Source organism: Buteo buteo, chromosome 3, assembly GCF_964188355.1.
Source record: "Buteo buteo chromosome 3, bButBut1.hap1.1, whole genome shotgun sequence".
In the NCBI taxonomy this organism is placed as follows: Eukaryota; Metazoa; Chordata; class Aves; order Accipitriformes; family Accipitridae; genus Buteo; species Buteo buteo.
In genome coordinates, this window is record NC_134173.1 from 11,610,318 (window position 1) to 11,622,930 (window position 12,613).

The following is a 12,613-nucleotide window of genomic DNA, read 5'->3' on the forward strand; positions in this document are numbered from 1 at the left end:
GTCAGCATTCCCATCACTTTTTGTAACGGATCAGTAAGTTGTGAACAGCCTGGAACAAACACCGTCACAAACTGCAAATCAGAGCTCGGGTTGTACCCCGAATGAAAACAGAAGCAACGACACCAGTATAACACAGCTCTGGTTTCGCAGTGCATGTTTACAGTAGGTATATTACTACTAGAGTAAGCATGGAGAAATAGATCCTCACATTACACGTGTTCTATATTGCATCGCTGCTGGACAAGACACTGGGTAGCAGCGCTGGAAGGTTCTGATGCAGCGTCAGCTACACCCAGGAACGCAAAACCCCACATACAGAGCACCTCCGAACCCCGAGGTGAAGCAATTTCTATATACAAGCGCCTGTCAAATTTCCCACGATTGCTCTAGTCAAACAGTATATCATAAATTTCCTCTTGTTTAAAAAAAAAAATAAAAATAGTGTATATGTTCACTGAGAGGGTGCAGCCCAATTCCTGTCTGGAATACTGTTTTGAAATGGTACTAACTACAGAAATTCAAACCTGGGTAGGAATTATACTTAAGAGTTTGGATTCGATTGCCCATTTCAAGGACAACACAGAATTAGCAGTGGTCTTACAAACTGCCTGTTGCTCTTTCATTTTACTCTTCCCACAAACCAGCACAAGCAGTATTCCTCACTTAACGCTTAAAGGATAATTTTAGTCTACCAGTATGGTTGCAAATTTCTTAGTGGGGGTAAAGCATTACATCCTGTAGGTTGTGGAACAGTTTGGTTTTCTAAGGCAATCTAAATGTACTTTTTGTACCGATATCCATTTGAAATTTGTAGATTTTGTATCTTTTTTTTTAAATTCCCACTCAGTGGCTCATTAGGTTTCTTATGAGGACAACCCACTGGAAACCATTAAACCTACTGAACCCGTGAAAATGTCCATTGTTTTTCATTCTTACTAATGTCAAAAATACTTACTTGGTTTGATTGAATTTTAAATCAGCTATTTCTACATTTCATATGTATTTGGATTTTGCCATTACAGAAATGACATCTGATGTTCTTCAGATTTTCATTTCATATCGTAAAGTAGGCAACAAAATACCTAATAATGATACTGAAAGGTATTGGAAAACCTATAAATTCAGTACTCCAAAAATATCTTAATACTATTATTGTCACTAATGCGTATCATCTACTGATTGGGAATTAGAGCTTTAAGTTTGTATTTATGTGTATATGCAATCTTTAGTTATAAGCAATCCTCTTGTGGAGGATGAGAGCTCTCAGAGAGAGCTTATAATACGCATTTAAAAGTCCCTCTTAATGAGTATGAGTTGCAAGATCTAACATATCATGTTTATACCAAGCAAAGCCAGGGATGTTTGTCATGGGATCCCATGAAATACCACTAAAAAATATCTGCTACTGCTAAACCACTTTTTTTACACTTCTGCATCAAATCTGAAAACAAAATCAAATAGGACAGATAGAATACATTACTGCAATTCTGTTTATATGAAAGTGAATTTAATCCCCCAAATCCTACCACATCTCAAGTCAGATGCATGTATGATCGCAAACCTGGATTATCAAAGACGGTGTCCAAACATACAAACCAGAAATGCCCACTCCATTTATCAAAACCCACAAGAACCCTCTTCTCTAGTGTCCTGTAGAGTTACGGTACAGACAGTAACACCCCTTAACCGTTATTAAGTGCCACAGAAAATACCAAGAGACTTGGTCAAGCCTGCTGTCTCCGAACACTGAAGAGCATATACTCGAGTATCTTCACCTCAACTGGAAATGTAATAATCTTGCACAAACCCAAAATGAAGCACATGTTGGATTACATATGGATTCTTGCTACTGTGTTAGAGAAATGGCAATTTTTTTTCCAGCAGCTCTTTCAAAATATTAATACAGGCTGGGCCACTACATTTAATTAGTTTGATGTGAAAGTACATGGCTAACACAGGGAATGCAATGCCAATGCATAGCTCCTTTTAAGACTTAAAATACCTGTATGTTTACTTTGCACTACATTGAAACTTACTCTCTTCTTTTGCCTTAGTGGCCCAAAATACATAAGGTAGGTGGCACAGTGAAACACTGCAACTTCCCTGTGCATCACCAGAAAGAGCTGCAAAGGATTCCACTGTTGAATCCCTCCCCATTACAGAATAACTGTGGGTATTTTACATACCTTTTAAAGGGTGTTCTTATTCAGATTATTAATCCTGAAAGCTATTATTTTCACAGAGAAGCTGCAAACTGCATCTGTGTCACGGGATCTCCCAGATACTGCTTAAACTTCCAGTACTGGCAAACATTTTCTAATTAAGATTATTCAGATTAAGGAATGTTCCCTTTTTGGCTTTTTTGGATGTACAGCACAGTTGACTTGTAGGGATCCTTGACTAAGGTCAAACAAAAAGTTACCTGGGAACAGCAAAAACCTGAGTGTTCTCCTCTGTCCTATTTTTTTGAAAGAAAGGCTGCTCATGACTACAGACTATTCAGTTACCCTAGAGGTTGTAATTTTGTTAATTTTATTTTTTTTTAAGGGCACAAACAGAAGCACCTCTGTTTCCAAATTCACAAAGAGTACCCAAGGGCTCTGAATTGAAGATTATACTTGCAAGTACATTTCATAACATACAGATGTGGAAGCCAAGCTTGCCTTTTATTGGCAATGCTCCCAAGACTGAAATTCATGACAACGTTACAAGAGGCGTGGGGAGAGCTGGCTGCAGCTGCCGGGCGATAGAGACCCGGAACGCAAAGAAACAAGTAAATGTCACTTTTTCCTAAAACACAGTTGCTCTGCTGTACTCCTATTAGGCTTTAAGGTTAATGCTTTTTTTTTCCCCCGAGTGCTTAAAGCATATTTAAAGATAAATGGTGGTTTCTGAATGTATTAGTGAAATGCGCAATGACTAGATTAGCTCATTCAAAAAAGTCCAATTATAAAACACCACCTCCACAGGCCATGCTAGCAGGATAAAACAGATTTGTTTTCTCTTTCATTCAGTAAAGCATTGCCTGAATCCATCCAAATTTAACTTTTAACACCTATAGATATCAGTTGTTACTCTTCTGAAGGAAACGATTGTCATGAATCATGAACGTGAGCAATCTCAGAAAAAAACACTGGATTTTGCACCCCCGCCCCAGTCCAAAAATTGAAAGAACAAACTACAGGTGGAAGAGTAATTCTAACAATAAATTAAAGGGAAGCATGATCAACTGCCACAAATTGAGAATCACATGGAAGATTCTGACCACAGATGAAGGTTGCTGGTGATAACATGAAAGGAAAGCACTGTATTTGTAACACTGGGAAAACCCTGGTATTAATCTCATAGAGAACCACCATTAAAAATGGCTTCAGACTTGCTACTACCCAATAAGCTTTAAAAGGGGACCCAGTCAAAGACTGTGCTGACATTTGGCACTGCAGACAGAAGAAAGTTTCTATCTACTACATGATAAGCTTTTCAATAAGCCACATTATTAGCACCTAAAAATTGATCAGGAAATTCAACCTCATCTAAACTGTAAAAACCTATTATCCCACCTTTTCTGGGATAACTGCCTGGTGGCAAGCCATAGCCCAACGCAGAGTTGCAGGCTACACGCAATCAAATCTGATTTTGAAGTTTTCTGCTTCACGTACTGCAATGGTTTTGCCGTTAGAAAGCCACCAGTTCCTGCCGCTAAAGACGGACGTTCAGATCTGCACCAGCACAGTATTTATCATGGTATTTATCCCAAAGACATGGCAGTCAGCTGGTTCCAGAGGAAAAGCGATGCTTCATTTCAATGTAGCTTAAAAAGTCAAGCACATGGCTCAAGTAACTTGTTCTAAACACGCGTCGATGCCTTACTGGCTCCCTCTCCCAAATCACGACAGCAGAGGCTGTTTTGGCAACACTGGAACTAGTGACAAAGTAAAACCTGCTGCAGAAGTGTAAGCAAGACTGACTGCCTGACACCAGAAATCTCACAGATCCGATAAAATTCAGAAACTCTTGGTTTTTGAACAGTAAATCTCTACATATCATCAGCATGCGAAAATCAGCAAGCTGATAAATACCAGCTGATGTTCTCTGCATTGGCTCATATTTTATTCTAAGGAAATTAATCTTCTAAACAATATATCTGAATTTCATTTCTCCTCAGAATTACATAACCTAGAAAGCCACTCATGAAGATGGATATTTCATCTCATTTTTTATGATCCAACATAATATAAATCCATTTCATTCGCATAAGATCACAAGATCTGACGCCGTTCACTTAAAAATAAAGCTTCCATGTAGCAGCTTTGAGCAGTAACACCAGACGGTTTCATGGGACCTTCTATTCAAGAGTCTTACAACATGTAAACCTCTGCACAGCCATTTTCAGTAGTAATAGCTTGAGGCGGTCAGGGTCATTCTGAAAGCTACTGCTGTCACGAGACTTCACTCAAAGTGCAAAAAGACTCTTCAAGCCTTTGAAAATCTGTTCTATAGATATTAACTTATTTGTCAGAAATCACCAAACCACTCATGAGTCAGGACTCCTGCTCCAACAATCAGACTAAGCTTTTTCCCTGGCAAGTTGATCAATGTTTTTCTGTATGTGATTTAAAATTTACTTTGTTTTCATAACTATTCATAATGTTTCACAGTCACTCACTTTGTGCTACTAGGGAAGTGCTTATGTGAGCTACTGACTCACTATGGATTTCCATTTCATTTTAGAGGCCAATGAAAATTTTTTGTATCCGCATGATGCTTATAACATCATTGTATTCTCAGGGAATCCGTTACACTACCAGAACGATTGCAGCACTGTTGTTATTTTCATTCTCTCCTACTTTCTCTGTTCCCCACTGAACATACTTCAGATCTGTTGCACTGAACGTGAAGCCTTGTGCCTCTACCTTTGCAGTGATGGGCAGATGTCTGTAATTGGGTCAGTCATATGTAAGAGTTCTTTTTTAAACTTTATCATACTGTATTCAGATAGCAGGAACTACTAAACCAAATTTTTGACACTATTTTCACTGCAACAGATGCAGCACGATCTAAGCACCAGTCAAGGTATTCACACATGACAATGTATTATTTCTGTTATTTATTTTACCTTCGCTTACTGGACTTCTTTATGTATTGCTCAGGAAGTCCTACTGAAAATAGAAAGTATCGTCAGTCTCATTTGATTCCCTCATTCCCAAAAAAACCATTGCTCTTGCAGTTCATCAGTGTTATGTAGTCTTTGGGAACTGACACACGATACACGATCCATTCCTGCTCACGCACGGAGAATGACCCAACATCATTTCATGATTTTAAGTTTTTCTCCATTTCAGGTTTCATTTCTAAAACTACATTCTACAATCCTACTTATGAAAGAAGGAAAATTACCAGGTTTCTGTTATCAGAACTTTCCAATAACGGGTTTAATTCCACACTGGGCTCTAACATTAAAAACATGTACACCCATATATATATGCACAACATATGTCCACGTACGTACTCTGTATTTGCCACTGTATTAAAAAATTGTTCCTTCACAGCACTGACAACTTTAGGTTGCAATCTCTGTAGATTTCCAAGGCATTTTTCTCTTCTTTTCCTTCCTGGTGAAAATGACTCTTCTCTTCGTACGTTCGCCGATTCTCTTTCCTTCCTGGCTGACTTGGCGATATGCCTATTCTGCTTTTCAGGACATACATGCAGCCAGGGCTAGCCACCACGTAGGGTCCATCCCCCAGAGATCTCAGCATGGCCGGCCTGGTGACGACAACCCCGTAGTCCACTTCTTCAAGAACATTGTAAGTCTCCTCTCTTCTTGTTATGCACTAAAATGAAACATTTTCTTTAGGATCCATCAGTAACCAAATACTCCCCAATCATTAGCCATTATTTTGAGCCTTGTGAATTGTACTGTGCCTTCGAGCTCGTCATGCCATTCAAATACAAAAACAATTTTTACCTGGAAGTACAAACAACACTGAAACGCTACAAAAAAAAAGAAGTGGGGGAACCTGCCATTAGCATAGTCAAATTTCAACAGCCACCATCACAATTATACAGCTTCACCATCTACAGGTTTTGTCCTTGTGTCTTCAGCACTGCCTGTACTAAGGAATGTTTTCTGTTTAAAAATAGAGAAAAATCCGGTGTGTTCTAGGCAAAGCCTAAGACAGCAGAGGAGCTTCTCAGTGCAATTACTTAGATAGCACTTAATCCTGCTAACTCATAGATAATATGTAAAAGGCTTGATGATTACCTACATTTATTTTTGCCTTGGTTTTACAACTTTTTTGTGTTGGTTTTTAGGTCTCACCCCGTACACCACCCCCAATGCAAGCAAAGGTAAGCGTTTTCAGGGGCTCAAGCAATGTCCAGGATCTTTTGTGGGCTAGTTTATACAATTCAGCTGCAAGCCTGATTCATTTTCTTTAATGGCACCAAGTAAAAATGTGGAGTTATTGTTGGGGATATTTAAAGCAAAGGACTAAAACAGAAAAGCCATGGTTTTCTTCCTCATGCACTTCTTGACTTTCTGCATGACAAATTAAAGCCACTCGCAGGGATTTTTATATTCAGTTGATGTTGTGATTGCTTTAGGTATTAAATTAATAATAGGTAATGCTTTGAAACAAGCCTCACCCACCAGGAATTGTCCTGACATTTACTAAGCTCAGTTGGCTTCTAAAGTACGTAATACCGACAAACCATGGCTAGTGAAGTCAGTTCTTGTAATCATAATAAAGAATTTTGCCTGTTTTGTTTCATGGAATGACTGTACAGACTGTTGTTTTCAACCCCTGCCTCATTATCTGGCCAGTATTTCATTATTTTTACTGCATTTTCATCCTCTGTGCACGGTACACCCAGATGCTCTGTTCCATAGTGATCATCACCTCATTGTTTCTATTTCTTGCATGTACAGGGAAGAGGATTATCCCTCACCAGATTTAGCTGGGTAGGTGATGAATGTGCTTTCAGTAACAGCCATTTCGTTTACCAGGCCAAAGCATACTTTGCTCCATTGCCTCAAGCTGCTGCAGCAACCTGATAATTCTGTTTTGTCTCAATTTTGCTATTTTGCTTTTCCTGTTCCACTTTCCTCCCTCCTCCCACAGCACTTTCAGACGGTAATTTTGTTGCTTGCTCTTATCCAGCAACTTGACAGCCTTGCAGCGATAATTTCTTTTGCTTTAGCACAAAGGGAGCAAAATCCACTGCATGGCAAAGCTCTCTTCCCTTAAAGACTCCTGGAAGACTCATCTGCTGCATTTTTCTTCCTGGGAAGGACAAAAACGGGAGGGAGGGCTGGAACGAGATGGGTGCTTATTCCACGGTTCCAACTGCTCTTACAAAGCCTGCAAAACTAACACTGTCACTAATTCGAGGATTTTGTCCCACCTTTCCTTGCAACCCCTTTCAGTAAGAGGTAATCTGCCTAAACAGCTATAAGACCAGTTCTTCCCACAGTGACCTCTCAACTAATTAAATTCTACTTCTCTACCACAGGTTTGATTTTATATGAGATGGACATGTAAATTACTTGCATTTTTAAGACAAAATATTAAAACCTTCAAGCCATTAAGCATTTCTTTCACTGTCAGAACAACACAAATTAGTTGACGTGTTTGGCATCTTAGAACTCATGAAACTGAAACATTTTAAGTTTTGTCATGCAGGTTAATGTTCTGAGTATCCTTTTTTTTTATTATTAATTCCTCTTTTACAGATTGGTGCTTCCCTCAGATTTGAGTACATTCAGATAATCTCCTACTATTTTCCTTCATCCTTGGTTATTAAGTAAAAGATTATTTTATTCCAACACCTCTAAATTTCTCATTCGAGTATTACATTTCAGTATTCACAAACAAAGATTACAATGTGCATATGATAATTTGAATGCGGTAACTTGCAATATATATGAAAATCTTTCTTTGCAGGGTGGTGAAGGACACAAGCCAGGATACGGAGGAAGCGGAAAATTCTATGAGCATAAATCTGCTCACAAGGGACATAAGGGATCCTATCATGAGGGCCAGGGCACTCTTTCCAGAATCTTTAAACTGGTAAAGTACAATTGAACTTACTCTAAGTACAAAAAAATTGAGTCCAGGAAAAAGAGAAGCCAAACCTCTCCAGAACCTGCCATGTTTGAAACAACCATATTTCCTTAAAGCTTCTGAAGGAACTAGATTTGCCTGGATAAAACAGAAGGTTATCTCATGGCCTAATAACTACTTACATGATAGGAAACAAAAGTAAAGATACACAGTCAGTTACCATCAGGAAAGAAGGTAAGTCCACAAAGTCCCGCACCAGGATCCGTGTTGTTGCCGAACTCACGAACGACCTGGAACACAGAAGATGAATGAGGAGGTGACCCAGCTCGCTGCTGCTGCTAAGTTATTTAGAATAGTGAAAATGAAGGCAAACTGATAAGCTGCAGAATGGTAGCACTGGGCAGTGTTGGACACGTACTTGGTTGAGATGCAGTCACAACCTGAGCAGTCCCTGCTTGTTCCCACCCCGGGTGCAGATCTCCTACGATACGTCAGTACAGTGAGTTGCGACACCACGTAGTTGGGCGCATTAGGAAACTGTGGCATAGGAAAAATAAACATTTGGTCAGATTTTCTTTAATCTGGTTCAGTTCACCATTTCGAGTCATGGCACAGCCCCACCAACACAGCTAATAAATGAAAACAGAACAGGAAAAAAGTCAGTCGTGAGGATTTTTCACATTCTATGTCAGGAAAAACCCCATGAAAAGCACATCACATCCACTGGCAGCTGCTTTCACTAAGACTCTATTTTTCCTCAAAGGTAGTGAAACATTCACTGATAAGAAATCACCTAGTATACTATTCACACATGAGGAATGCAATCAGCAGTAATCTTAACTTCAGGACAGAAGGTCTGAGATCCCGTTCGCAGAGCTGATCATCTCAGACTCTTAATACTCTTCTCTGCAACAGGAGACATAACAGCACCTTCAGCTGCAGCAAAAATACATTTTGTCTCTTACGTGGTTTAGGGTATGTATCTTTCATTGTAGAGCTGGTTTTCAAACATATGCAGCACCAAATGACAGCTTGAAAACTTCAAGGGAGGTAGTAAGAATTCTTATGTTGCAATTTAAGAAAAGGAATGAACTCTTCAGAGGCCCAGGTAAAAATCAAACATTCACCTTTTAAGTCTGATTTTCAGACTGTGCACTTGTAGCTTTTTAGCAGAGTTCCAATACATCAACAGTGCCGCAGCTATATACTGACATTATTTGTAAAATTTCTTTTGAGCATCTGAAAATATCAGATAACGATGTCTCCCCAAACGCAACATCCTTTTTACATAACCATCACAACTATTTTAGCTTGGATTTATGCGTATCTGATGATATACATGTACCAGTTCTGCTGTTTAGATAGCCTTTTCTGAGCCATTATAACTTTTGGAGTTTGTATCAGAGTTTTATTCAGGCCCATTTGATTTAGACCCACTGTTTATAGCAGGAGGCATTAGTAACTATTTATTTATATAGTTTTACAGTCTTTTACAATAAAAAAGTTATCCAATTTTTAAGATAACTTTGAAACAAAAAAAAGCCAATTACCTAATGTATTACATGAAATTTTCCTTGAAACAGTTCAGTAAAACTAAGGAGAGAGCACTGATAGATAAGAAAAAGCATATAAATAAACAAAAGCCTGAAGTACACATATGCTTAATTTTTTGAAATAAACAGTTATCAACTGATTACAGCAACAATTACCACACTATCTCACATTTGTGGTCATAAGTCTATCACTCACGGTTTGCCTGGAAAGTTGCCAAAGCCTTGGGAAAAGACACCCAGTTAACCTAATTAAGTTCCAAAAATGAAATGCCAAAATTTCAGCTTGGAGCATCTTTGCTATAAAACTGCTGTAGGGGTTTTCTCAATTGCAGATTTATGAACTGTCACAAGGTTGTTGGTTTTTTTTTGTTTGGTTTTTTGTTTTGTTTTGTTTTTTCCTAGTTTGATGTTTTCTTATTATTTGTAAAAATAGGCCAGGTTTCAGCCCTTTATCTTTTCTTGGTTTTATCTCGTATTTGCATCTGAGCTTTCCATACAAGACTGATGTTGATATAATCACATTAACAAGTTACCCTAATAAATATTACAGAATAAAATTACTACATTTCAATTCTTTCAGCTGTGAGACGATTACACAACTTGTACGCAAGGTTTTCAGTTTCTGGTTTTGGTGTTTGGTTTTTTCTGGTTTTGTTTGTTTTGTTTTTAAAGTATATTAACAATTCAGGGGTAGCCATGAAAATGAAAATTTCCGAGATGTCCAAGTAAATAAATTGCTTTCATTAGGAAGGCCTGATTAAGAATATGTACCTACAAATAATTCACGAGAGACTGTCTAGCCCTGTATGAGAGATTTAGTAAGAGCAAATTAATCCTATGTGAAAAATATATGAAAAGCAATCATCTCTTTGAAGTGAAAATTCCAGTAATATTCAGCAATATACTAGATGCTGCTGCAAGCCATTTTCATTACATGCTATTTAAAATTTTGTTGTACTACAGATTGATGCTTTTCAATTTATAGCCCCAAACATATGGTACCTTTTAATTAACTTAACTCTGTTCTTCCCTCCACAGGGAGGCTCTGGGTCCCGACCTGGATCACGGTCTGGTTCACCAGTTGCAAGGCGCTGAAGCTCTAAGATGCCATCTAAGGATCACGTACTCTGCTTCATAATGTAACTGCCTTAAAATTAATAACAACTGCAACAATTACCTAGATAGATGCAATCCATTACTTAATGCCAATTAGGTTCTGCATGCAGTAGATGACACAAACTTCTATTGGCAATCCCTGACCAACAGTTGAATGAAAGGAACACAAAAAGTAGCTTTACTAGATGTTTTCCTTATTTTATGTGAAGTAACAAGATCTCTGACTTTACTCATTCTTCTTCAGGATGCCCTAACTGTATGCTGGACTTCATTATTTCTCCCAAGCATCTAATTTGAGCTCAAGTCTTCTGGTTTCGTTTTAGTGAACATCAGAATTACAAATAAAGAGCTAATGTCTTGGATACTGAGCACTGCTGTTAATGATTCTGAGACACTGCTGTTAAAAAAAAAAATCCACCATGTGCAGAAGTTGTAAGGACTGTTTATCCAAATATTTTTTTTGATTTGTTTTTTTTTTGTTTTGTTTTAATCTTCCTTCTCTCACTCACAGAATAATTTATTTTCATAACAGGATTAGGCAGTCATGGAAAGGTTTACCAAACATTGGGAGTTCAAGGTATGTGAAGTGTGGGAGGGGGCAGATGTTGTAGAATCAATACGATGCAGAGCAATAGTAATAAGGGAATTCTTTCCATACCATGAATTGCTCATCGCATCCAAACCATTAGAATTAAGAGCAGATGAGGGAGAGAAAGAGGATTTCAAATTTGAGTTAGACTAATGTTAAGCAACAAGGGATATTCCCAGAGAAGAAACATCTTAAGATTGCACAAGTGGCCACTGGACGTCACTGGTGCTTCACTCAAACTCTGCTGCAACAGCATTAACTTTGCAGTACAATAAATAAGTAAATGAATATATAAACAAGTAAGTCTAATTTCTGAAAGAGAGCCCTTCAGTACTGGTATCTCAGATAGTCCTGCACATCTCATGTTAGAATTTCAAATCTTTCTCTTGGTATTGCAGCAGTGTCATATTTGATCAGCTAATCTTTTGCCTGAGTAACATCTGGATGCCTATTAAGGGCAGTGCACCAAAGCAAACTCATAGTAAACTACTGTGAACATTTAACTGTTGTACTGTAGTTGCCTTATAGAAATAAATTATAGTTGTGTTAGATTTAGATATTAATTGTTCACAAATTACTAAAATGAATGTGTGGCAATGGTATTTCCAACCACACTTAGGGAAATAAAAGGCTCTTCTGAATTGCACTGTTTTATTACTTAAACTTACCATTTTGCCATTTCTTCAACGTGTCATCTAAGTGTCTGATTAATTCTTTTATTTTTTTAGTTTTAGCCTATGCATTGTAGAGTACAGTTAATGCTTCCCAGGTTGAAACTGCATTCCTAATAAGTGCCCAGTAAAAGTTACCTATAAATATGTATGTTAATTACATTTCACATCTAAATCTATTATTGTAGGTTTAAATCAGTGTCCATTAATATGAAGCAATGAAAGATGAGAGAATAGAAAATACATAGAGACTAAAGAAAACAAAACCACCAAAATTATTAAGCATACACACACATATTACATCTCTATTACCTACATTGGTTGCTATGTGTATTTTTCTATTGTAGCTTCATTCAGATGTATACCTTGCAACATAATAGTTGATTTAATTTGAATACGTATTGTTCTTATAGGAACACAGCTTTTAAAAATATTCATTATTGAAATAAAGTAATCAACTTGAAATGAAACTTGGACCGGTTTTGTCTTTTACAATAGAGAAGATCATATATACGAATTTCTGTGGGTTTTTTCCCCACAATTTATGAATAATGTTCAGATACTAGAAGATGACACTTTGGGACCCAGGACCCAGTTGCTTGCACAAAGGCTTCTGGT

At 37.8% G+C, this 12,613-nt stretch overlaps 1 protein-coding gene across 2 annotated transcripts in view; it reads left to right on the plus strand.

Moving 5' to 3' along the window:
- The window catches only part of MBP (myelin basic protein), a 124,327-nt gene extending 111,862 nt beyond the window's left edge, over nt 1-12,465 (plus strand). The window contains exons 5-9 of one of the 2 annotated variants that reach the window (XM_075022856.1): nt 5,700-5,807; nt 6,316-6,351; nt 6,932-6,964; nt 7,947-8,072; nt 10,658-12,465. In XM_075022856.1, the coding sequence (XP_074878957.1) occupies nt 5,700-5,807; nt 6,316-6,351; nt 6,932-6,964; nt 7,947-8,072; nt 10,658-10,714 (360 nt within the window). In that variant the 3' untranslated portion in view covers nt 10,715-12,465. The remainder of the gene's footprint in view (nt 1-5,699; nt 5,808-6,315; nt 6,352-6,931; nt 6,965-7,946; nt 8,073-10,657) is intronic. The other variant, XM_075022857.1, reaches the window with a different exon arrangement.
- Nucleotides 12,466-12,613: the final 148 nt, after the last annotated feature.